The 26,061-nt window shown below is 42.2% G+C and overlaps 1 protein-coding gene across 5 annotated transcripts in view; it reads right to left on the reverse strand.

Moving 5' to 3' along the window:
- Nucleotides 1-26,061, reverse strand: part of siz (Brefeldin-resistant Arf-GEF family protein schizo) — a 34,637-nt gene that overhangs the window by 4,090 nt on the left and 4,486 nt on the right. Inside the window, exons 1-3 of one of the 5 annotated variants that reach the window (XM_070208611.1) lie at nucleotides 8,510-8,814; nucleotides 4,331-5,113; nucleotides 711-1,229 (exon numbers count right to left, since the gene is read on the reverse strand). In XM_070208611.1, the coding sequence (XP_070064712.1) occupies nucleotides 711-1,229; nucleotides 4,331-4,611 (800 nt within the window). In that variant the 5' untranslated portion in view covers nucleotides 4,612-5,113; nucleotides 8,510-8,814. Of the gene's footprint in view, nucleotides 1-710; nucleotides 1,230-1,336; nucleotides 1,632-4,330; nucleotides 5,114-8,509; nucleotides 8,815-17,282; nucleotides 18,089-26,061 lie in introns of those variants that run through there. The other 4 variants (XM_070208613.1, XM_015175118.3, XM_015175117.3 and 1 more) reach the window with 4 other exon arrangements.

Raw genomic sequence — 26,061 nt, forward strand, 5'->3', positions numbered from 1 at the left:
TACTTGAGATAAAAACTTTGTATTATGTCAGTTTATGCCCTTATTGAATCTTGATTATTTTATTTACAATACGATATGTGGACTGGGCCAAAGAATAAAATATGTTTCGACATAGTCGAGATGCAGATTGGGCAGGTTTTAACAGTCTACTCAAGTTAATTGCCGCTTGTGCTTAAAATTCTCAACCTGTTAACGCATTGCACAAGCTATGCACTTGTTTTAAAGAGAACTCTGAAATCAAACGTCAGACTTTGCTGCTCGAGTGTTTGTTTTACAAGAAAATCAGCGCATCGCATACAAAGAGGGGGATATCAAGTACAACAACAACAACAACAGTTGCCCGTTTATCTGAAAAAAAAACAGCTGGAATTGCTGTGCGTAACGTTTGTTCCTGGCAAAAGTGCAGGTGTCGCCCGCGGCGCATTGTGAAAGTCAGCTGTCAGCTGATACGCTGCCGAGGCGCATTCCCAAATATTTACATACGCGCCACGTTCGCGTGCGTCAGTGCCTAATCTTGGATATATCGGGCGGGGTCTGCCGGGAGGCCCCTTTGCTGTTTATCAGAAATTGGCGCAGTGCAAAGTCCAAGCTAATTAGGCTGACTACGCTGTGGGTCTCTGTTAACTGATCGCCCGCCTGTTGATCGGTCTAGATAACTTGCTCTTCTTCTTGGTTGTCTAGCTGTTATCACTTGTGGAAGAAACACTTACGCTGACTGGGCGCGCGTGCGCTTGAGCACATCCCCGCCGTTCCGTATGGAGTTCTTCTTGTGCATGCTCTGCTGCTGCTGCTGCTGCAGGACAACTGCGCCCGCTGCACCGGCTCCGGTGCCGACGCCGCTGCCGGCAATGACCACGGCGCCGCCATGATGATGATGATGCCCATGGCTGTGCAGCAGGTGGTGATTGTGGTGATGATAGTGGCCAGCGCCCGCTGGTGCCGCCTGCACTTGCATAAAGTGCTGATGCTGCTGCAGTTGCTGCTGTTGCTGCTGCTGATGGCACGTGGGATACTGCTGGAGCTGGTAGATCATCTGCGGATGCTGCGGCGCGGGATAGTTTATGGTCGCGGCGGAGTTGTGACCACCTCCGCCGCCCGCATAATGGTTCTGCAGGTAAACATAGCCGCCGACGCTGTCAGCGGCTGCGCTCGAGCCGTGGGCGGCCACTGGCGCTCCGGCCAGATCGTATTGTGTGGAGCCGCTGCGCTCGATGCTCTTCTGGGGAAAGCTGCAAGCAAAGAGAGAGAGAGAGAGATAGAACAATTAATAAGGATCACAAGACTTTAGACACAACTTTCGTTTGACCCAACAGATTTATATGAGCTCGATGCGTACCTTTCGCCAATTATAAAACCCGAAATGCAAATGATCATCTTGACTATTCTATGATCTTAAGTTTTTGATAGAAATCACGCACACACACAGATCACACACATAGATCAGGGCACAGTTATGGCCAGGTAATATTCATAATATTCACAAATACAAAATCGACGATCGTTTGTTTAAAGATTATTCAAATTGAAATTCTCTTTTCGTTTCTCAAATTTTCGTTGCTTTCGGTTAGACCGAAGGGAGGAAGCACCACGCGAGCATTTGGAACAGGCGGAAGATCACGTCGTCGCTCGGCAACGTTCGCGTTTCAACTAAACCGAGCGTTTGGCCAGAGCTCGACAAGCTGCTTGTTGGGATCGAATCGAGGTTCAGAAACGTGTTTCGCTTAGCTCAGTTGTGTGCGAGTGTGTGTGCGTGTGTGTGTGTAGGTGTGTCAGCTGCCTACGCATCCAAAATGCATCTGTTTTGTTGGTCTTCGGCCAACAATTGCTACCCTTACGAAGCCATAGACAATATGAACACACACAACAAAGAGAAGATCCTAAGCGTAAAAGGATCCATTAAACAAAAGCAAAGCAACAAATAAAGGGAAGAGCGAGAATGACAGTAGTCTGAGGGCAGGGGGGCAGGGTAAAGATTTAGAGTGCCAGTGCCATATGGCGGATGGATCAACAGCTCGCAGGGATTTCGACAGAGGGAAAAGTTACGGAAATGATTAGCTAACGATGACAAACACGAAAGTAGAGTAGAAAGTGTCAGTAATAAGATTGAAATAAATATTGAAAATTGATGACAGATCACATGAATAACAATAATTTGCTCAAAATTCTTCGATTTAAAATTATTAACGAATAAAAAGAAAATTCTTCCGCAAATTACGAGGCAATTTCCTTAACTTAAAGTCTAATTCAAAAGAAAGCTAATCTTTCAGTGGAAATTAAGGCACGTAAGAGTTTCAAACTTGGATCCTCTTCGTTTTCAACAACAAGGAGCAAAGTTTACGAATCGAAGCAACTTTTTTGATTGTAATATATCCATATATACACATAATACTGCTTCATAAATACCTTAAACTTAAAATCGATTTACTTTAATTGTCTCTCCCGGTTGCAACTGGCTTTGGAATTGTGTAAATCGATTTGCATTGCAATGCCTGAATCATTGATTATGCGATTCGTATAGCTGCCCCGACGAACCGACTCGAATCATGGCTCAGCTGGTGGCCTAATAAGTTTCCAGCTTCGGTGTTGTTGTCTATTCTGGCCAAAACGGAAAACTGAACAAAGAGCAGCTGCAATTCGCAGCCAAGAAAAAAACTTGCTGCCAGGATCACGAAAAGGGACAGAAACACGCACAATACGATTTTCCATAGGCAGTGGTATATCATCCTTGCGCGATTGTTTCCAGTTTCCAAATGCACCTGGCGTTCATTTTGTGTTGTCCTTACGGCAGGTACCGCTGCCTGGCAACAACAACAACAGCTTGCTGTTATTGTTGCCAGCTAAGCAACTTGACGCATTCGCCCTCTGCCTCTCCTGCTCCATTCTGTAGCGATTTAAGTGCTCGAAAGTCCTGTCTTGTAAATTGAGTCCAAGCGAGAAACATCTGCCACACGTCGGCCCTAATTGTTTGCCGTTGCACATGTGTCCAGCTGTTTGTTTGCCTGCGGCATAGCTGTAGCTGTATCTGTGTATCTGTATCTATGTGCGTGTATCTGTTGGATACATGTGAATGTATCTTTGTAGCTTGCGACGTCACACACTGCGCTTTGCTCGCGAGCCAAAGTTTTAATTTGTAGTGCCCCCGGCCATTTCCTCTTGCTGCCGCGCATTCACTTCCTCGCTGGCTGCTTGATATGCAACAAGTGTCGCCTCCGTCCGTGCTGTCCGCCTCTTGGCGACTTGCGTGACCCGCACGACGACTGCGGCGTCGGCCGCCTTTTGCCAAAGCGCAACCGTAATTGTTATTGATTTTACATTAGTGTTCTTTTGAGGACTTATGCTTTATGGAGTGTGCCCCTACCAAAAACAACAAACAAACACACAGATAGACAGACAGACAGCTGCTAGACAGACTGACAGGGTTTTGGGTTGTCATATTAATTCACACTGATATGGGCGCCCATGTCCATTGGGAATTCAAGATATGATTTACCACAAATACATATATTAAATAATTGGGCCAACTGGTTTATTATTTAAACAAAAAAATGCAAATATCAATACGAGCTTATTTTATATACAAGATTAAGATTTGATCTTGTATATTAGCGACAATTGTAGTTTTTATACTCGTAAATTATTTAAAATGTTAAGCCTTATATAATACTTGCTCAAATAACATACCAAATTTAACTATTATGCTCATTGATATTAGTAAAGCAAATTAATATTTATTTATAAATCTTTAGCAGAATCCACAAATTAGTTGACAGCGAAATGTTAGCTAACAGAGCTGTTAGGTTAACACTACCTTAACATTACCAACAGCAGCCCAGTGTTATGCAATGTTTTTGTATAAACCAAGTAATTTCACCACTGCAAAACACAATACACAACACAATAGGTTTCACTGGTTCCACACAGATGAAATGCAATGAAATTGGAACACAGGTTCCACATTACTGACTGAAACGCATTGGAAATGAAACAGCAGCTCTGATCGAATACATCATAAAACAGGTTCGACAGCACGGCCTACAACTGACAAAGTTGAATCATAGTGTGAATGAAACTGCAGCTAGGCGAAACGAAAATGCATTACAATATAGAACAGGTTCCACAGCGCGGCTTATCATTGGCAGCGATAAAACGCAGGGGAAATCAAACTATAATAAGTGTCAAACGGCGTATTTAAAGGCTTCTAGCAGACCAATTGTTAAACAGCTATAAATATATTTTAATACACTCATAAGCAGCAGATCCAGCGATAACGATAAGCGTTGAGTGCGCTTGCTGCCGGTTTCCCTTTTGCCAGTGTCCGGTGGGCGCTTACCTGACGGCCGTCACATGGTGCGAGGTGTGCGTCTGCGTCTCCTTGTGGCGCGTCGATAGACTGACAACGGTCACGTGACGCGTGGCGGTGCGCACCACGCGACGCACTCGACTCCGTCCGTCGCCGACGACAACAACAATCGGCGGCGGCTTCTTTTCGCAGTCGTATTGCAGAAAGGACTCGCCGCCGCTGTCCTCAAGGGATGTGGGCGCGGGCGCGGGCACGGGCAGGTGCCTGCGATTGTTGTTGCTGCTCTTGTGGCTGCTGCTCGTCTTTGACATGATCGGAGCGGGAACGGCAGATTGAAACAGCGACGTCGCATTCGACGCGTTAGACACACTCGACAACTCGACTCTCGCACAATTGAGTCAAAATAAAAACAGTTACTAAATATTGAGTGGTTTGGTAGGCGTGGCTACACTTTCGCCTTCACTTTCCGTAAGTTTGTTATGTTGTTTTTGTCCTTGTTGTTGTTGTTGTTGTTGTCGCTGTGTATTTGTTTGTAGATTTTCTTTTGTTTTGCTTTCGTTTCATTCATTTGCAAATTGATTTCACATTGTTGTTGTTTATTTCGATTTTATATATGTATATTTATTGTTCTTGCTTTCGTTATAATTTATTTGATATTTGTTTAGCATTTTTTTTTTTGCATGTACTTTGATTTCTTTGCCATTTAATCTTTGGTTTAGTTTTGGAATTTTTCGTTTCTTCCCTCTGCCGCTGCGCTGGCTACATTCCGTTCTCGTCGAGCGTTTAGATAACGTTTTTATTTTACCTTTGCTTCTAAGGCGATAATATTAGTTAAATACATTTAGTAGACATTCCAAGCGCGTTTTGCCGTCTTTTGCGCATTGCGCAGCCCATTTAAGTTAACAAGCCCAAAACTTTGCCATCGCCTTCATTGTGAATGCCCTTCAAAAAAGGTGTAATAAAACAGCAGCAGCAGAAGCGACACACAGTGGAAGAGAGCGGGGAGAGGGGGGGAGAGACAACTGACAATCGCTAATGAAGCAAGTGGGTTGCGTGACACTTGCAAAATGTTTGTTTGTTTTTTTTTTTTTTGTCGCGCTTTTGTGCTCATTGAGCGAGAGAGAGACTTGCAAACTCACGACTCTCTCGAAGCGCATTCAATCAGCTTTGTAGCTTTTTAGGTCAGCGATCGGCGATCGCAAGTAAAAGTCGCATAGCTAGAAAATAAATGAATAAATGCCGCAGCGAGTGCCAAGTAAACAATATTCAAATTGAATGCGAATTGTATGCGAATTCATATGTCAGACACATGCCACACACGCCACACGCCACACACACACACACACACATATACGCCAGGGGAGGATGTGAACAGTTTGGCATCCGTCTGCACTGAAAAGCTTGCCAGACAAGCTGAGAAAGCTTTTTGGCACTGCTGCCAGCTGACCTGATCCACTTTAATAAGTCCATAAATCATATGCAAATTTACGTGAGAATATTGTCAATGCGCGGAAAGCGAGCGGAGGGGGGGGAGACAGAGAAGAGACAATGGCGCATAGAAAGGGAAAAAGATTCGTTTGTTTATCAACTGAGAAGATCAAGATCGAAATGTAAATTTTGTCGCATTAAATATGTATGCATGTCGTACAATCGAACAAACCCAAGCGAAGGCAGAAGCAGCAGAAGAAGAAGAAGAAGCAGCCATCCCCCACACTTTCCAGCCATAAATCGGTTGTCTTGTTTTTTTCGGTTTTGGTTTTGGCAAGTTCAAGAACCTTTGATGAGTGTCTCGAGTGTTTTTTGAAAACGATCGCTGATGGCTTCATCATCATCATCATCATCAGCGTTAACAGCGGCAAGTCTCTGATTCGTTACAATTCTGGACAAATATTGTCCGAAGCCCAGATGAGTGTCACAGCGGCGATTGTTTCGTCATTTGTTGTTACTCAGAAACACACACACACACACACATATAGATATGTGACATGAAAAGCTGTTAAAGCCAACGAATTTCGCTGTTTCGATAATCCAAGCCACCCCACTAGCCCCCTCTGTGTCATGCATTAGCCTTGCCTTGGATTCCACAACAAGTCATGGCGCTCTTGGCCAAAACAAGTCGCCTACAACCCAAACAGAACTGTTGTTCTGTTCTGGCTAGAATTCTCGAGTCGAGTCGAGTCGAGTCTACATTGTGAGAATGCTGCCCCCGAAAAACCCACTCATAAAAGCCAATTCTCAATATGTTTTCTTATTAAACGACAAACGCAAAGTTGTTGTCGTGTTTTGTTCTTGTTGTTGTTGTTGTTGTTCTTGTTGCTAAAAGCATTCAAGTTGATCTCGTTGCCGTTTAAACATATTCTAAAAACAAAACACATTTATTGTAAGTCTCTGGCGTGGTCTGCATCAAATTAATCTCTTATTGCATGGGTTTATTTCGTTGAACGAGTTTTAGGCTAAGCAGCAAAATCTGGCTTGGTATTTTTTTTAGCATTTGACTTTGTTTTTAATTTTCGTTATGCTTTAAGCTGCTTGCATCCGCCACAGCGCACGACAATGGCAACTTGTTGTTGTTATTATAATTGTTGCAGATAGAGCTGCCTTTGTTTTACAGGTGTTCCACTGCACGAGCAACAACAGAGCAGCAGCAGCAGCAGCAGCCGCAGCAGCAACCGCGACAACTGCAGTTGCAATCAGTTCCAAGTTGTTTTGTTGCTTGTATTGTATAATTATTTAATTTATAATTATTACACACACACACACACACAAGCACACGCACACAGCGCGAAAGGGAGAGAGAGCGAGAGAGAGAGAGAGAGAGATTAACCAAGTGCAGCTGGGTGCTGCACTGGGCGGCACAGTGGCAGTTCACAATGGACTGCGGTGCTTTATTCACTTTCGTGTCATTAGTAACGGCGCACGTAATCCAACTCTCTTTCGCTTGTACTCTTTCTTTGCGCGTGGTCCTTGTCTAACAAATGGCAATCGGGCGGCTCAAAATGAGCGGAAGAGGAAGTGGAAACACAATATGCAACAACGCTAACTGCACAACGCGACTGCGACGCAGCGTAATTGGTTGGCAAGTGGTTGCACAAGCAAAGCAGCAACAGACGCAGCTACGATCGCGCAACGCCTGCGCGCCGTATAAATTTCGTGACAGAGCGAGACAGTTTTGAGCGCAGCAACGGTTAACTGTGACTTGAATTTTGTGCTTTCTCTGCGACTGCAGACCAGCTGCAGCTGCGTATAATCAGCTGTTAAGCTTTTGTGCTGCTCAAACTTTACGCTGTACCAAAAATTAAATGGCATAATATGAAAAGCTAAAGCTTTGAGCTGTTGCGTATTTAATACTCAATTGTTTTGAGTATTACGATCTGAGCTTTGAGCGTGACAGAAGGACTTATTGACAGAGCTGATTGCAGCTTTCGACACATTGAGCGGTCTTATACAGTTATTTTGATTGCGCTCTTCTTTTTGGGAGCTGCTCTTTTGAGGGTCTGCATCTATGAGCTGTATGCTTATGCTCTCGGCACTTGGCTACAATTTCAATTAAAAATGTGTAGCAGAAATTTCCAGTCGAGTCCACATATACACACCCCGTGCACACACAGACACATATGCACACAAACAGACCGACAGTGGGACGCTTTAGTCGTGTGTTTGCCGAAACGTAACGGGGCAGTGGCCGTGGCTTTTGTTGCTGCTGCCGCTGCTGCTGCCTCTGCTGCTGCTGCTGCTGCTGTTCCCGCTGTCGACGCCTGTTTTTTTGTTGTTGTTGTTGTTGGCGGCACTATTGTTTTTGTGATACGCGCAGAGAAAGGCGGTTTTCTCTTTAATTATATTTTATTTTTTACATTAAAAAAACTGTATGCAATGCTGTTGTTTTTGTTTTTCATGCTATCCGTCTTTGGTCTTGGGCTTTTCGTTGCTAAAGTTCTTGTTTTTGTTGTTATTGTGTATTGGGGAAGGGGAACACGACGATGTCAAATTAATAATAAACCCGGGCCTGACTTGACAGCAGCCGCAACAAACAAATTGAAAATTACAACAAAAACAACAAGAAGGCACACGCTTCCAGCTCGTGAGCTGTGTTTTTTCGCACACATACATACATATGTATGTACATGTGTGCGTGTGTATGTATGTGTTTTGCAATTTATACTATTAAATTGTTGTTTTATTTCTTAATTTTTTTCAACACTCAACACTCACAATTCACACACAAGTTTTGTTTGCAAATCAATTCGCGCGCTGCAAAATTTGTTATTCAATTTCAAAATTTTGTTGCTTGTTTTGCGTATGCAAAGTGGTCACAAAAACAACAATTAACGAATCCATATTCAAAAATAATATTGAATGCCAACAACAAAATGTGTGAGCAGTAAAACACAGTGAGCGAACCAAGTTTTTATATTAACAACAAAACGCACGATCGGGCAGCGACTGCGACGTCGACGTTTTGAACAGAAAAGCGCGCGCACGTTTTCTCTGTGCCTTTGCTGCCTGCTTCGACGAAACTTTGAGAGAGACTAAATTGGCCGACAGTGGCGGGCGAGCTTCCAAGCCGTAAATCGACGGCCCGTTTCCACGACTATCAGTGTGTGCGAGAGAGAGTGAATGACTCTGTATGACAGTCTGTATGTGTTTGTGAGCATGTGGGTATATAGCTATGTGTGTATATTGCCAATAGGCAAGTTTGTGTGCCAGTTATTGTTGTGGCTGTTGTTCAGGCTCTGTGTTAAGCTGTTCTTTTCAATTTGATCTACCGAAAACAATTGTCAGTTCGCAAGCGAAACACTTGCAGCATGGCTAAAACACAAATAAACAAACACCTGCAGCGTTGACGTATGTACATATATATGTGCTCTGACTGGCTGGAAGCACAGTGGGACTAAGAGTCATTGCATTTAAGTGCTTTTAACGGATATTCATCTGAACATCTGAAATGCACAAATTTGTTGCTAATTTTTCATTTCCATTGTCAAATTGAGTAATTGAGAAAACAGAGAGTAACAAGCCCGAAAAACTACTACGAAAAAGTGTAAATTTGTATGCAAACGACACACACGCATACACTGAAACACACTCACACTCGCAGAGTCACTGTCAAAAAGGCGATCACAATAGCAGCGAATTTGTGTGGCAGCCCAAAACAGCTGCTCACACAACTCACACACCGCAACTGCATTGGGAGAGCCGCAAGAGCGAAAACGTACGAGCGTAAGAGCGTTAAAATCATAACGAGCACAAGTAGCCGACGCGAGCCACATGAGCGCGAACAATAAGCTGCGCTTACGTTACGCTCAGGTGACTCACGACCTGACGTCTGGGCTTTGAAGGGCGGGCGAGGGCGGCATTCAGCGGGGGCGCTGCAACCGCTCTTTCGCTCACTCTCCCTCTCTCTCTCTCTCTTTCGCTGCATGCGCTGTACGTCTGAGTGCGAGTACGAGCACATTACGGCCGCTGTAAACGCAAACTGTGAGGAGGCACTTTTGGTAGTTAGTCGTATGCGGCGGGCTACTAACAAAATGGGCTTCGTAATGGCTGACTGGGTCTGAGACTGAGCCAAGCGTTAAGCGTAATGATGAGTGTGCTTCTGCATATGGCTGTACTTGTATGTGTGTTTGTGAGTGTGTGAACAACAAACCATTTATATCCGGACCTGCGGCCTGTTTCGACTTTTCATTGAAACTTGCTTATTGTTGTTGTTGTTGTTGTCGGACATTGCTGTCACTGGCATCGTTAAAACTAATGTCATAAAAACCAAAACTTGTGCCCACTGTGCCACACACACACACATGTAGATAGCATAAGCATAACTCACAACACGACTATCTGTCTACATATGTAAGTTTCTATGAGCCAGCCAGCTTGATGATGATATTAACGCATTAGGCACAAGGTACACCAAACCCATTTACCTTTTGCCTGACTTTGTCTCAGCTGTTATGAAACAATCAACAACAACAACCAGCGCTGATGACAAGCAAACAAAAACAACAATAACTTCATATGAGCGAGGGCAGTTCCAGAAAAAACTACTTTCGTTCCCAAAGATCGGTTAGCCCCAGTTGCTTAAAGATAGAAACTCTCCCGAAATACTATACATATTTGGCAACTAGAAGTAGCCGCATTCGAGATCATTGAGCAAAAACATATATTTGTGTTTATCTAATAGATAAAAGCGTCTTTTAGTTATCTAATCTGTGTTTACATATAAAAAAAGCATAAAGATTTTATAGCTATATTTCCGCTTTTCTTTGTGCACAAGTCTATTCCAATGAATATTGAACCAGTCTTATCTAATCGCATTATTTCATCAAATATTCGTTTACTTTCATTTGATCAGCTTTTTGTCGAGAACCGCTTAAACTACCCGCGCAGGTTAGCTCACACGCATATGAATCGTTTTGTATATTTCATTAGTAAACATCGCGAATGTAGTTACTAACTATGCGATTACGATTACGTTAACTGACTGCCTGAGTTGTTAAGCTGTTTGTTTGTTGACTTGACCTTATGCGTCTGAGCCCAGTTAGTTACCTGTGCATATGCCAGCCCTATACGCCTGTCTGAAAGACCTTCTACACGAAACCCAAAAGCCAACAACGATTGCGAGTGCTGCCCCCTCTCTCTCTCTCTCTCTCTCTCTCTCTCTTTCGGCCTCTCTATCTCTCTCTACCTATTCATTCAGTTCACCCTCTCCTCCCTTGCCATATGCGGTTTGGTAGTACCTTCAACTTGCGTGGCCGTCGCTGATTGCATTCGGTCATGGCTGCCAGAGTTGGCAACTTGGCAGCCACATGGCGACGCTGACGACGACGGCAAAGCTGACTTGATGATTAGAAAGTGAACGCTGGGCGCTGGGCGCGCTGAGACAATGGCTGAGACAAGCGGTTAATGAAGCGTGCCTCCAGTGCCCCCTCCCTCGTCCCATGAAGCTAGCGAAGGCCACGAAGCGTGCTTTCGCTTCGTTGCACGACATCAATTGTGTTTGTCAATAAATAAATTTCATCAATTAATAAACAATCAATAGTTAGACTCGAAGATCTTTATGAATTTTATATTCATTTGTTAGATGTACCTTCTATATATTCTATTTTTCTGATTTTTACAAAATAACTCAGTTTGCAATCGTTCGTTTCTATTGGCGCCCCATCATATTAGTAGTTCAATCTAACGTAGATTTAAAGGCTAAGAGCCTATTTTAATATAAAATTAGCGAATTTTATCGAAGTAAATAACAACAATACCAAGGCGGGGTCTAAGCTTTTTGCCTTGTCTATATGCACTGTCTCCCCATATATACTCATCTGAGTTAACTTAATGGGTTCAGAGTTGGCTATTTAAACGCGTTATTTAAAAAGTGTCGTGACAAAAAAATAATAATAATAATAGCCTTACGAAATCGGGTTTCATAGGGTTCAACACATGCCCATCTCTAACCCAAGGTGAACAAAGATCAACACAAAGTTGCGAGACGATCCGATTCACTCTCACTTGGCCAGGCATTTAATTAAATGTGTAACAAACACACGGGCGCCGATGATGAAGATGAAGATGAACATGAAGATGAGCAGCAACAATGACGATCCGCAGCAGCAGCAGCAGCAGCCACAGCGGCGAATCACATCAGTCAACAGCAGCAACAACAAATGGAAATGGGCAAAGTTTTTTTCATCTGTTTTTGTACACCTTGTACCCATTGAAAATGGGTTAAGCAGACTATGATGGATCTCTATACATGTATGTAACAGGCATCTTCGAACATAAGGGAACATATATATTCTTGCTCTCTGTATCAAGAGTCGGTTCGATTCGCTTCGATCGGAGACTAAGAGGATTTTTAAGTTTAGAAGTTATTGTGAATCATCGATTTTAAGAAATCGAAAAATATCGATTTGAAGACTAGGTCTATCGACAATATCTCGTACAGATTAACTTTTTGGATATCATGCCCGATTAGATGATAGACTTTTGAGAATTATAGCTGTTGACTTGTGGCATACAATGTACTTCGATTACTTTGATTGCGATGACAGCACGGGGTATCTGTTAGTCGGGCACACTCTTGTTTTTTTTTTTTCCTCTTTCGTTGTTGAAAATGATGTTAGTGGGAAATTATTTTGTGGCTGCCAATGAAGTACACGACGAAACGCCGCCAAAACTTCACTTTCACTTGCACTTCACCGACACAGCACACTTCACTTCACTTGTTTCTTCTTGGCCATGAATGAAGCGCTCGCTGTTGGCAGTTGGTTGTTATTTGCGAGCTTTGGCTGCCCACTGGCGTCGCCTTCATCAATCACAAAACAATAACGAGCAGCGTGCGCCGGGGGCCAAGCGGCGGCAGCCACGTTGTTCGCTCGGCTCATGTGGCACGATTGTTGCTGGCGCTGCCGCTGCTTGCTTTTTGGGAAAGTGCGCCCACAAGGGTTCTATGCTCGTTAGGCTCTGAATCACGTAGACAGAGCAGCACAGGCCCCTGCCCTCCCCCCCCTCCCCCCTCCCGCCAACGCTTACCCCTTCAGGTGCGGCATTAGCTCCGTCTGCTTTCTCATTGATGTCTTCGGTGGAAAAATTCATGTTTACAAGCGATTAGCAGCCTATTATTTATTTATGTATGTTTCATGCAATTGAATCTCTCTCTCTGTCTCTTCAGCTCCAGCAGCAGCAGCCGCATCAGCAGCAATGGCAAAGATCTGTGATTAAGATTATCATCATCATCATCAATTCAAGTGAGCCAAAACAAATCGCCAACTTTGCATAATCAGTTCCCAAATTGGACATCATTATGCGAAACTGTTTTTTTTTTTTTTTTTTTCATTCCGCTTTTGTTGTGTGGAATGTCTATTTTTGGCAACACGACACAGCTTTCCACAGAAGCTAATGAACTTTGCGGCATGTAGTGTATGCTGTAAATTACAACCCTTGCGCAGGCGTCTACGATTCGATTTGGAAATTTTGAGTACAATTTCGCCATGGGGCCACTTGCCATTTCGTCAGCTTCCAATTCAATGCAAATCACTGACAAAGCCAACTCCACGCTCCGTCGACAAAGCAGCAACAACAACAACAACAATTGACGCTATTGTGCAACCAACAAAAGAAACAAGTCAAGTAAGAACCTTACTCTAAGTGTAGGGTGCTCAACAGGGAATATGCGCACAGACGAAACTCATGGCAAACCGACTTCCTCAAAACACTGAGTGCTTTGTCTCAAGTCTAATCCGGGAATCGCACCTGAACCACCGAAGCAATAAAGCAGAAATTGTAATACAAGAGAATGCGTCATAGTAAATTAATTAATGTTAAGGCGTATTAGAGCATTAATTTATAATAATTTTATTACTAGAGTTTTCAAATTTCATATTACATTAATATTCATATCTGTGAAAAAAGATAGCTTTCAAAACAAGTTCAAAGAGAATCAACCTCTGACATTTATATTCTACGCAAGGGGATGCATTTTCGTCAAGTATGAAATACATTCTAAATGAATTTGCACAAAAAACCTTTCAAATCAGATTTAAAGCAGATTAAATGGCGAATAACAAAGTTTTATGCAATCTACTTCCACCAATTTTCCACAAAAGCGAGTGGAATTTTCTAAAATTCAATTTAAGCGCGCGTTGTTTATAAATAAGTTTCTGTTTGAGTTCATTCGATTCGCATTCACAACTCTACTTTTATCCAAAACTAAACGTGCTCTCCTTGAATAGAATGCACATTTTTACACCTTTTGATTACAGGGCAGGTACAGGGCAAAGCACTTTGGGTAGGTACTTTACTTGGCATATTCATTCATGGCGCATATCAACAGCAAAGCGTCGAACGACCTAACTGGAACGTAAGAAATTTGGCACACAACTAGGACGACAACAACAACAACAATGACAACAACGGCAACTGCTGCAAGAACTGGTAACTGGTCTGCTGGCAACCTCCCTCTCCCACTTTGCCACCACACACACACACACACACACACACACACACATGACGTCAGCCGGTTAGCCACGCTTGCAAGTCTTCTTAACTGGTTTGCACATTAATTTAGATGCTTTCTTGATGCTCGTCGAGTTTTTGGCTGTAACATTTCGGAATTTATTCACACATTTTGCGTAGGCCTACAAACCCAGAAGCCTACTAAAACGCCGGATACTGAGCGGCCAGGAAAATATCAGCGCCCGCTCTCTTATCATCGTTGGAGCCACTCAAAAGCTGGCTTTCAATTAGCGCACGACTCCGAACACAGCGGGGCAAGGGGACACTTGAGAGAAACTAAAAAGATCACGTGAAACCAATGAATCACCTGGCTAACTGGCTGGGCACACTTTGAACTTGAAATTTGCAGCTCAGAAACAAAACCAATAAAACTAAAAAAAAAACAGGAAAGAACGGCTTTCTTCTATAAGACGAAGTTTAAATGCTCTTACGTCTATAGAATGATATGGAGTTTTTTTAATAGATATTTTAGGAGAATAAAGAAACGCGAGGCATAGTCAAGCTAAGACACAATAGTTTTCCACATATTAAAAAAGAAACATAGTTTTCCATAATATTCACCATATCAATTATACGATCAGTACTATAGCAGCTGTAAGATATAGCTGTCCGATTCGGTCGATTCAATGTCATATATGTATATATGTATGTACCTTAAAGGCGTCGGAGTCAGTTTCTACCAAGCGTTACACATTTTGCGACAACATGATAGTACTCTTGGCAAGTGTATATTAAAAGCGTTAAATATTTAACTAATATGACTTTCAGATTCAGCGCTGAGAGCTGAGGGCACAAGCTCACAGATCAGCTATATAATCATATACATTCGCTTGAGATACATTTCAGATGATCAAATGCCAACAACTGCTGCTGCCGAGTATAAAATAAATATAATATAGAAACTACCATTGCTTGATATTTGTGTAAATATGCAAAGAGCTATAAAAGTGTTAATTGTTACCGAGCAGGTGAGGATGCGCTCACGTTGTTGCGTTGCCAACAAAAACATATGATGAGAGTATATATATCTATATATATATATATATATATAACTAGCTTTGTGTTTCCATAGTAAAATCTAGTTTGCTTTTATTGTGGATTTATCAAGATGTTCAAGTAAATCAGGTTTTGTTTTTATGAGACTTTGCAGTCGAGACCATGCAGTTCCTTATTAGTTTTGATTTGATTTTAGGTTCGAAATCAAAAATGCACAGCCAGTCAGGGCACATAAAAATAATTATCATTTTCATTTCTAGCTTTGTATTAGTATTGAGACCTGAATGCCGTATTTCGAGTATGATAATTGCAAAAAAGTGGTAATAATTATTATAATTGTAAGCCACAACGTAAGATAAAAAGCCATCATGGTCATATCGTAAGGGCAACAATAAGCAAAACTCTTTGCGATGAATAATAAAAGCAACTCAATTATAGTATTACATTAGTTGCTATGCAAATTGTTGATTAATAATATGTTAAGACCTATATTAAGCTGAGTAAAACCTATTATTTATATTTTAAAGAAATTATAATTTTTATGAATTTCCATAATAACATAACAAATACAACAGATATATTTCATATTTCATCCAACACCAGCATAAAGAAATTACCTGCAATATAGCTGAACTAATCTATATAGTTGGCACAATCTATATTGCCAAATTATCTATTTTGGTTTTCTACGAAATACATTTCCGTACACCAATTAGACGACACAGGTAAATTGCAGTTCTTTGTGGCCTGGCTATTATCACAGCTTAAGATAATGCTCGTCTGTTACAGTTGCATTGGCTCGAAGACCTACTGACAGTTATGTACATAAAATCACGTGTTTATCATGGAATTTTTATGCGCGTGTCTCGGCGTGGGAGTCGCAATGCCTTAAACATACAAATCTGAATATTGTGCATATGTATACCTATTGAAAATATGGACACATATATATATATATATATATATATATATATGCATGCAGCTATGTAGCTGTCTCTGTGTGTCATGTGGGCTGTATTGAAAATGTCAGAGTTCAAGGCTTTTGTTACTTCGTATTTATGTAACTGTTAGCTGGCACATAAAAGCTGTTCACATATACACATACATTATAGTACATAAATAGATGGAAGTAAAGGGAAATGATACTTATTTGGCAAAAATAATCGATTTTTTCGCTGGAATTGAGATTGTGGAAAAATTCAAACTCTCTATTAACTATTATGCTCAGAGCATAAGAGCTCAGGCCTAAAACTGTGTGTACTTAAAATTAGACTCAATTTAAAAACATTTGTGCATTTGGGACAGTTGCGATCCACAAATAAATTCAGAGCATACTTTCGAGCGAATAATTAATTACGCGTTGGAATTGCGAACTACATGCGATCCACAAATAAATGCGCAGCATACTCATGGGCTGACAATAAACTCACAAGTTGAAATTGTGAATGGAGCTGCAGTTGGGGCACTTGCGATCCACAAATAAATTCAAAGCATACTCTTGGGCTGGCAATAAAGTGTCAGCTGACAGCTAACAACTAATTTAAAAAGTGTTGCCTACTTGTATGCGTTTTCTAGTCCAGTTCGACTATAGACAAAGTGCATTGTGAGGTAGTAGAAGACGCCTTTGTTCTCACGCAGTGCGCGCTGTGTGGGCCCAGAGGTGGGTGGGGCAGCGTGGGCGAACACGCGTATGTGTGTGGGCAGCTATACAGGCAAGCTGGACAGCTGGGGGGTAGGGGAAAGCACCCGAAACAGCGGAGATATCATTGATTTTGCTGCTGCAGCTTCAATGGTACGCGCATTGTGGGCGTCTATTGCGTCACAAGCGGCCTCGCCAGAGCGAACCTTGAACTGCCGGCTGGCAACAGTGGAGGGGGCTGTAGCTTGTTGTATTTGCGGGCGGATGCCCCACAAGTGCAGCCAGGCAGACACAGAAAGGATAATGCAAAAAGGGAATATCTATGTACATATGTCTGAAACTTACCAGTAAATCTCATTCGAGGTAATCATATTGGTGGTCTTGTAGTACTGGGCTGCCGTGTAGCTGCTCATTGTGTAGATATATATAGTATATAAATATATGCTCTTTATATATGGTATGTAGCTGATACACGGGTTGTGCTCGTTAAGGCAGACAGAGACCCTTCAGTGCTGCGGGCAGTGTCTAATGAAACGGAATTGTTGTTGTTGTTGTTTTGGTTATGGTGGAACTAGGTTCTGATTTTTATGGACGGTTTACAACACTTTGGCACCAGCGACTGATTACAGTGTTAATAATGATGTTGATAATGATTTTGACGAAAAATCAATAGACAGCGGCAAACATTTCACTTGATTATCTATATTTATGGCGGGCCAACAATTCGCGATATATCCGAGTATAATCGACTAGATATTTTAATATGTATTGACGTACAAGAAATCTCGCATTATTAACGCCCAACGGGCAGCAGGAGGCGACGACGACGACGAACTTGCCGGGGTTGGCCGCAGACAAACGAATACATACACAGGTCGCGGCAACGAAGGGGCGGGCAAACGAAATTGGCAGCAAAAAAAAAAAAAAAAACAAATAATAGAAAAACGGTAAAATGAAAAGCGGGGCAGGCTAGCCCAGGCGCTAGGATACGATTACGAACTGGTATATGCACTAACTAGACTCTCGGAGCTCTAGTAACTAGGCACTAGCACGCACTAGGATTTCAGATTACATGGGTCAATGTATATGCAATTATATATATGTATATGGATGTAGAAAATGTTGCTAGGCGGAAAAGCGTCTGCGAAAAACTAACGTCGGCTAACTGTATTGTGAGACTGACTACTGAGCAGCGCGCCGCCGAGCTGGGAGCATTACTAAAGGCGTCGGCAGAGCCAAAGCGGCGTCAACTGCCTCCAGATGAGAGAGAGAGAGAGCAGCAACGACCCTCTAGCGAGAGAGCGAGAGACGGAGAGCGAGCGCCCCTTTGGCCAACAGATGTGCGGGTTGTTTTTGTATCTGCGCCTCAGTTACTTCTGCCTGGTGGTTGCTTCCTTAAGCCCCTGACTTGCAATTTGCAACTGCAACTGCAACGGCGACGGCGACGGCAAATGCATTTGCAGGACAGCTGCCGCAGCTCTCATTATGGCCGACAACAATTGCAGTTCATTGACGAGCTCTCTCAACTAATATCGCAATTGTTTGCTAAATAGTTTTATATGTCCATTAAAATCATTAAAATTGAAAACGAGTTTCATTAACAACAATTGCCGAGCGCAGCAGAGAGCAAAATTGTGGCTGCTGCTGTTAATGCTTGGAGCTCAGGGGGGAGCAGCCAACCAAAGAGACAGCAAGAGCGAGAGCGAGAGAGAGAAAGAGAGAGAGAAAGTGTGTGCAATTATGTTTAAGGGTGGCTGCGGATGCCGTCGCACATTTGTCCACGGCATGAGATAAACATGAGCAAAGCGAATCTGGAATGTTTTTGAAGGAAAACAGCTTTGAGTGTCTGTCTCCTTAAGAAGCGGCTCGCATGAGGGCAAGACTTTAGGCAAAGCAATTTTATGGCCCACCCTTATTTGCCAAAAAATTGGGGTGAACTGAGAGCGTGTGCCAGACAAGTGAGAGCGCGCGCGGCATTGCCAGGCCTAAAATGTAAGCACATACACTCAGAGAAATTAGTTGAAAGTGATTGAGCAGATCTTTTGGCAGCTACTCAGAAGAATATTCGTTAAAATTATGTGGATAGCGTTATGTGCCCCAAGTGTTAATGTAACTGTGCTGCAAATAATTTAAATAAGCAATAGTCCAGCAGATACGTTTTTTCATATATAACTCTTACATAAATTTTCCTATACCTCTATACCACATTTTGTGACCTTTATAACACAGCTTAACAAGGCTGCAAGCGGGGTTTTTTTTTAAACGAATTGGTTTTAGCCCGAAATTCCAATTTTTGCGGCTACTATAATCCGGATTAGTTGGATAAAAAACAGACAAACCTTAGCTTATAAATTTGGTAAATTAAAATATGTAAAATTAAAATACTGAATTCAAGCTGGGAGCCCATGATTTGGGCGCAATGTGAGGCCCAGAAAAATGACGAATTGAATTGAATTCTTTGAGAACTCCTTTCGCTGGTCTGTGCGTGCTCGAGTGTCTGCCATTGGGCGCTGCTATTGGTCGGGGTCGACATCTGTGTGCACTTTCTATGGCCCCGTTGCATGCAATGCACCCGCACCAACAACAATAATAACAAGAGCAACAACCACTTGGCGAGGTTACCCCAATGCAACTTCCACATTGACTTTGGCTGCGACTTCCAATTCTTGTACGCGCGCTTTTCAAATAAACAGGCGGCAAAAAGTATTTAATAATCGCTAATAACAATAACAAGAAGTGAGCCTCGAACAATTGCCAACTGCAAACTGCAACCGACAAGACGACACCAGCTACTACCTGCACCTGCCCTCCCCTACCCTCAACCACTACCTGGTTTCTTTGTGCATTTTATTGTGTGAAAGAAAAAAATGAATAAAAAAGAAGTTCAAACTTTGAATGCGCTTCTCATGGATTCATTTATTTCCATGGTCTTTTTTTTTTTGGTGAAGCGCGCACCAAGTCGAGTGGATAAGTTACACAGGGCGGGGCAGAGTTCGGGGAGGGGCAGTGGGGTGGCAGTATATAGTGTGGGAGCTAGATGAGCTGGTTGCACGCCCCCACCCATTGAAATGGGTCAAACGCATTAGCCGCACGACAACGCAGCGCATCAGAACTGCAACTTGCAACCAACTTTGAACTAGATAAAAAGTTGAGCAGCGACCCCCCGCCAGCCCCTCCTTCTCATCACGGTGTGCGGGAAAAGAAGACAAACAAACAAACAGTCGACCAAGGAAAAACAAACTCTAAGAATGCTCAAGTGTAAACAAAAGCGCAGCAGATCAACAGAACGAAGAAAACAAGCAAGAGTATGCTAGTCGAACGGATACCCTGTAAGCAGTGCCACCTTCTCGAATTTTCGAACTTTCGTCTATAAGAACACAACAAAAACAAACATACCTACACGTGCTGTGCTTCTTCTATTCACATTTTGACAAACGCAGGCTCAAATATGGCAGCCAGCTTTAAGCTATATAAATTTTGGGACAGAACTTATATGAGAAATGCGTCTGTTCACGAATAAGTATACCTTAAGCATTAGCAAGAAATCATAATACCCTATTAACCATTTTCAATTGAGGTATAGGGTATAGGTATAAGAAGATACGCTGAACGCAGCTCATAGAATTATCATCGAAATAAACTCGCAATGAAAATGGAAATGGAGGCACTCGGACAAAGAGACATCTATAGAGAGGGAGACGAGCAACTTCGAGTAGGCAATTGCCAGAGCTTGAACAAGGCAGATGATATGAACAAAAGAAAATTTCCATTTTCGGTGCAAGATGACAAGTTATTAGCTAGCCGAGTGCTATCTGAGATGAGAAACAAACCAACCAATTGCTGGCATCAAAAGTTTTCCCCGTTCGAGCCAGCTAATTAAGTAAGAGAAATAATCAAAAAACTGCTGCAGGCAGTCGGAATGAGAGCTGTCAGTCAGTTGCACAAATTGTGAAAATGGAGCAGCTGCCGCCGGAGCGAATCCCTTGGCCACGCTGTGCCTCTTTGTCATCCGTGTAAAAGTCAGCAAACGCTAAAGAGCACACCACAAGTGCCAGAGTGGGAGAATGGGTGAGCGGGAGAGCGGGTGAGCGGGAGTCGATGTGCAGTGCTGGGGCGGAGTGCAACAACGCGAAGTGTACTTCATGATGCAGAACATGCTGGATAACATGTTGGGTTGGAGGCGCCTTAAAACACGGTCTTTGACACATTATAAAATCAGACGCAAGTCTTTATGAACTGTTAAATACCCTTCTGCAGCGACCTTGATGGGCTGAGCTTGTTGGGGAACTGAAGATATCTATAGGGCGGGAAGTATGTGGAAAGAAAGCTATATATAGAAAGAATCAAAGTAAAAATATAAGTTATAAGAAAATAAAATGTTTAATTTTAGTCAACGTATTCTGTAATAAAGTAATTTGTTTTTAATTTTCCCCATCCATTCTGTTCTACTGAGTAATGTTAGTTTTATAGTTTGCAATCTAAATAAAAATTAGCCTTTGGTAAACCCAGTTTTTTTAAAAACACTATGAGTATTTCTAACATTTTTATCTTGTAATTATGCCGACTTATGAAATACCCAATAGCACTTGTCAGAAATCTTATCTTATCCCAACAGCTAACTTTTTTATGTCTATGATTGCAAACTAATAATAGTCCTTAAAAACAAGAAAGCATTACTAAACAAATAGATAGTAAAGTATGGTAAAAACAAGTTGTTCACATGTTATAATCTCAAAGATCTCTAAAATTGAAGAAATTCTTATGTTCCCAACTAAAAGTTGCATTACCCAAGCAAACTTTTAGCTTAAGCCTATTCCCAAAACCCTTAGGCCCCACTAGAGAGGTAGAGCATCAAGAAGTTGCACAAAAACAAAGCGAAGTGCAGTGCAGAAAAGTGCTCATACGCCCGAGCGTTTTTCCAGTGGGAAAGACGCATGTAAACGCCCGCGCAGCAACCGAACCCGCACGCCCCTCGCCCTCACTTGTCGGTCAGGGACCCACCAGAGAGAGAGAGAGAGAGAGAGAGAGAGAGAGAGCGCTGCAGTCACTCAGCTGTGGCTGCAACCAGGGCAGGATAAGAAAGAAGATGGGTGGGGTTGGGTGCGGGGGACACAGGACGATGACGTTTCGCTAGGCATAGGCAAAATTCTGTTGAGATTTTTCTGCATATTCGCAATGCGAGTCGAGAGATGGAAAATGGGCACAGCGGCAGTTTGTTTGGTTGCATCAACGCGTCATCCCCAATATGTCATTGTGTGCGTGTGTGTGTGTGTGTGCTTGTGAGTGTTCTTATGAGTGTTTTTTTTTTTTTTTTTGGGTGCGCTGTCGCCTCTTTGTATGTGGTGGAATACTTTTACAGTTTGTTAAACTCTATTTTTAGAGCGTTTGCGACGCGGCGGCCACAAGGAAAATCTGCGTTGCCTTGATGTTGTTTCAGACACAGCGCTTACGTATATCGTGTAAATATATATATATAAACATCTGAAGAGTGTGAGTGTGTGTGTGTGTTTGTGGGGGCGCTTGTTGGCTTAGTTATTGGGTCTGCGAGACCGTGTTGCATGCTGTTAATACGACAAACATGAATCGAGACTTTAAAGCTAGTCAAAAAACATTTGGGAATGAAGCTTGACGCTCTAATTTGTCACGTCGAGTGGCAGCAACAGCAGCAACAGAAGCAGCAGCAGCAGCAGCAGTTGCAGTGGGACAAAGCGGGGGCTGTGTTAATTGGGTGGCGTAATTAAAATGCAGAGAAAGATAGAGAGTCAGAGAGAGGGAAAAGGAGAGAGAGGCACTTTGTAAGGTGTGTTTGCTTGCCACTGGGGGGTGTTGCAGACGATGCTACGCAATTAACGGTAACTTGATTTTCATGAAAGTGCCAATGAATGCGGCATGCAACATCTATAAAAAAGCTCTATATATACACGTATATATAGTATATATATATATATCCTACATGGGTGTGGGTGAAGCCTGGCAAACGGTCTGAATCGATACGAGAGTTGGTTTGCCTTCCCACGGCCACACGTCGCACTCAATAATGATATTGTTGATGCTATTGATGATGATGATGATGATATAAATGACGTTGATGATTTCTAGCCACAAACCGAGTCCACAGGTCTGTAATATAATCACAAGTCCGGCAGGCAAAGCAACTCTCTAAACAGCCGACTGCACCAAAGAGAGTCATAATACGGGCAACTAAGTAGAAACAACATTTGCAACTGCAACAACAATAACAAAGGAAAACAGTAACAAAAACAGTAACAAGAAATCAAAACAACTGATTCGAGTTAACGACATTTAAATGCACTTAATATTATTATTGACAGAAGATTAAGTTTCGAAATTCCTGAGGAAAAACAACTACGAAAGTCTAAAGAATGAATTGTTGATTCAGTTTTGAAAAAATCAGCACCTGAAGTAATTTTTTAAATGGAATTATAATTAGGTGGCAAATAAAGCAATTGTTTATAGAAAAAGAAAAGATGAATGGGCTGAAAATAGATATTTTATGCCCATTTGTTTATAAAAATTCAATTTATAAACCAATAAATTAATAATAGGTAAGTAGATTAGGTAAGTAAATTAGCATATTTCAGTATTTATATTGATTTCAATCAGTGAAAACTAATTGTCATTGCCAACTTTAAATCGGTTTTTTTCTTCCTAAATTCACAAAATCTATATATATTTACACTCAGATAAGTGCAATCCCTTTGACTTAACTGTAAACATAAAACGCAATTCTAAGTTTAGAACTTTTGATTTGGCACTCATATTCAACATTTCTAAAAGCAATTTCCCAAAGTTGAACACATAAAGTTGCGGAATCTACGTATTTAATTGATCTATTGATCTATATATATTAGCATTATTTAAATAAAAGTTCAAGCTTAATTTCTTTATCTATCTGGCTATCCATCTCAATCACCTATTCACTAGAGCCTAACTACAAGTTAGGGTATTCAACAACTGGTTGTCAGCGCTGGGCAGCAGCTCGGACAGACAGACGGACGGTCGGCCAGAGCGGCAAACGGGCTATATACATGTACTATGACGACGTCGCTGACAATCGATTAATGGGCCACATAAATGGCTATCTTCTGGTTGGTTAGTCGATTTCTTGTTGTTGTTGTTGTTGTTTCTGGTTGACCAACTTGGCGTTTTGGCCGGGTCGCTCGCTCGCTCGCCCAGCGTCTCAAAAATTGAATTCGCTTTCAATTTGCATGTTTTCGTTTTACGTTTTCGGTTGTGGATTTCGCTTTTTACATTTTTCGTATGAATGAAATAAACATAAGCAGCATTAACAACAAAATACAAATATATATATATATGCATGTGTATCTGTGCTTAAATATATATTCATATTTGTATTTATTGTGGGCGTTATTTGAATGCGTTCAGCGGCGCCGTTGCGACGACGCTTTTTCGAGTGGTCGCTGTCGACGCCGACGCCGCTGCTGCCACCGCTGCTGCTGCTGCTGCTGGTCACCAATCTCTTGGCGACTGCGCGCAAATGGAAGTGGAGATGGGAACGGGGGCAAGGTGCCGGGAGTGGAGAAGTGTATGGCAACGGCGGCTGGCCGCGTGCATTGACGTTGGCGAGTGGCGAGCAACAACAAGTTGAGGCTGCAGCAGCTGCTCATTCGAGCTGGGAGCTGGGAGCTAAGGTCAAGCCCCGAGTGCCTCGGGCGATGAGTGATGAGCAGCGTCAGCGACAAGGCGAACTTTGTTGTTGTTGTTGTTGACACTAAGCCCAAATATTGAAACAGACAAGAAAACCTAAAAATATAAATCGCAAAGCATTCGTGTTGATGCGCCTACACACACACACACACACACAGGCATACACATAAAGACATTTAAATTTACGTGCTTTTAATTTTCGAAAAATTAAATTTGAATATGCGGGGGGGAAAACTGCGCCCGCTGCGTTGTCGCTGCTGCACTCCTAAAACCGATAAAGTGTCGAAAGGGGGCAAACAGGCAGTGTGTGTGTGTGTGTGTGTGTGTGTGGAAATTAAGCAACGACGCATTTTCTTGGCACCAGCCGCAGCAGCAATTGGGGCGTGCTGTTGTGCGTTTGGTTGGGGCATATAGAGTGCCTGGGGTCAGCCGAAGGAAGTACCACCAGATACTCGTCCGACAAATACGCAACGAGGGGGAGGCATCGAAATTTGGGTCAACGTACAATACTGGCGGACCAACAAATGCGTAACAAAAATCTTGTTCACATTCAGCTCTTCATATTTTTGTTCTGAATGTTTTTATAAATTTTACAACAATTTTTATTTTTCCGCTTTCATTTTCCGTTTTGGGGCAGTGCCCCTTGGAAAAGCAGCAACAAAAAGTCAATGCATCTTTTTAATTGCTATTTTGAAATATATTTTTGCTGAGTTTCATTTTTTATGGTGCGCCGTTAATTGATTGACGGCTTTGCCGGAGCCACGCGCCCTCAACAAATGACCCCAAGAGCAAAAAAAAAAAAATGAAAAAACAGCCACAAAGTTAAATGCAGCTGCCGCTGCAGGGCGAGAGGTGTGCCGTGGCATGAAAGTGGAAATGGAATTGTTGGCATTGCAAAAGCACAAGAACGGAAGCGCCTGTCACTTGACAGCCACATTCTGAAAGATTTCCTACAATCCACACAGCATGCCGCAGATAAGATATATGGCAAATTACTCATACTTGTTCACATCTCAAGCATTATAGAATTAGTTGAACTAACTAGACATAGTTTCCGCTATAAAATAAGCAAATACGAAGTGGTTAAGATACTTAAGCTTCAAATACAAAACTTCTAATAAATTCCAATGTTGAATTGGACTCAGAACAGAAATAGTAAAAAAAAATACGAAAAATGATGAATGAGTTTTGTGAAATACTAAGATTAACCAAAGCCTTTATATATGCAGCTTTTAAATTATTTCACACACAAATCGAATCGAAAAATCGCTTTATAAGTTTGATCTTCTGCCCATAAGAATGCGCACTACAAGTAGCAGGAACTAAGCTCTTCCATAATGAAATCAAATCAAAGGCGAATCCCACATTCTTTTTGCCCCCCAAAAAAGAAACTGGCGTCGTAGACTTTTTGCCATTTTTGGGTCACGCATTTGCG

Source organism: Drosophila virilis, chromosome 3 (assembly GCF_030788295.1).
Source record: "Drosophila virilis strain 15010-1051.87 chromosome 3, Dvir_AGI_RSII-ME, whole genome shotgun sequence".
In the NCBI taxonomy this organism is placed as follows: Eukaryota; Metazoa; Arthropoda; class Insecta; order Diptera; family Drosophilidae; genus Drosophila; species Drosophila virilis.